The sequence below is a fragment of the Lobosporangium transversale genome (assembly GCF_002105155.1).
Source record: "Lobosporangium transversale strain NRRL 3116 chromosome Unknown BCR41scaffold_124, whole genome shotgun sequence".
Classification (NCBI taxonomy): Eukaryota; Fungi; Mortierellomycota; class Mortierellomycetes; order Mortierellales; family Mortierellaceae; genus Lobosporangium; species Lobosporangium transversale.
The window spans coordinates 10,399-11,094 of NW_019029102.1; the positions used below are offsets into that span (position 1 = coordinate 10,399).

Here is a 696-nt window from a genome sequence, read left to right on the forward strand (position 1 = left end):
ACAGTCAATAAACATCAAGCTCTCATTTTTGTTTCCTTTTATTCACCCCTTAACCCCTTAACCAACCATCAAAATCCGAATGAACGGTTTCTACGCTTGACACTAATTTTTTTTTTATTTTTTATTTTTTATTTTTTATTTTTTATTTTTTTCCTTTCTTGGGAAACACCACTGCTTGTTTTTTTTTTTTTTTGTTTTGCCCACTTTTATTTTTTTTTTTTTTTATTTTTTTTTTTTCTCTCACTTCACACCACTTCACATCATGACTTCCTCATTCACACCATTCACACCATGACTTTCTCATTCACACCATGACTTCCTCATTCACACCATGACTCTCATTCACATCATAACCTTCTTTACTTGCTGTCTGTCTTCTTTTTCTACTCTCTCTCTCTCTCTCTCTTTTTTTTTTTTTTTTTTTTTTTTTTTGGATCCGCCTGCTCTTTTTTTTCAGTTCACACCACTTCACCATTTATTTTTTTCAGTTCACACCCCCCACTCGCTCATTTTTTTTCTTTTTCATTTTGTTCCCCCCCATGACTTATCTTTCACAACCCATCCTTCAGCTGTGATGTTTTTTTTGCTTGTCCATCACAAATTAATTTTTCTTTAGCACATAAAATAAAATGAAAACTTTGCGGAGCACAAACCATCGTCGCTGGCGTGCGCGCGTGCAAGTCCAATTCACTGTTT

At 34.1% G+C, this 696-nt stretch overlaps 1 protein-coding gene across 1 annotated transcript; it reads left to right on the forward strand.

Annotated features, from left to right (window-relative positions):
- The first annotated feature begins 203 nt into the window (after positions 1–203).
- On the forward strand, positions 204–696 carry BCR41DRAFT_31841 (hypothetical protein). Its single transcript, XM_022021313.1, has one exon. The coding sequence runs from the start codon at positions 332–334 to the stop codon at positions 614–616; it is 285 nt and encodes a 94-aa protein (XP_021875007.1). The 5' UTR covers positions 204–331; the 3' UTR covers positions 617–696.

Coding starts and splice junctions, on each gene's coding strand:
- BCR41DRAFT_31841 (XM_022021313.1), top strand. CDS start 332: ATGACTCTCATTCACATCATAACCTTCTTTACTTGCTGTCTGTCTTCT.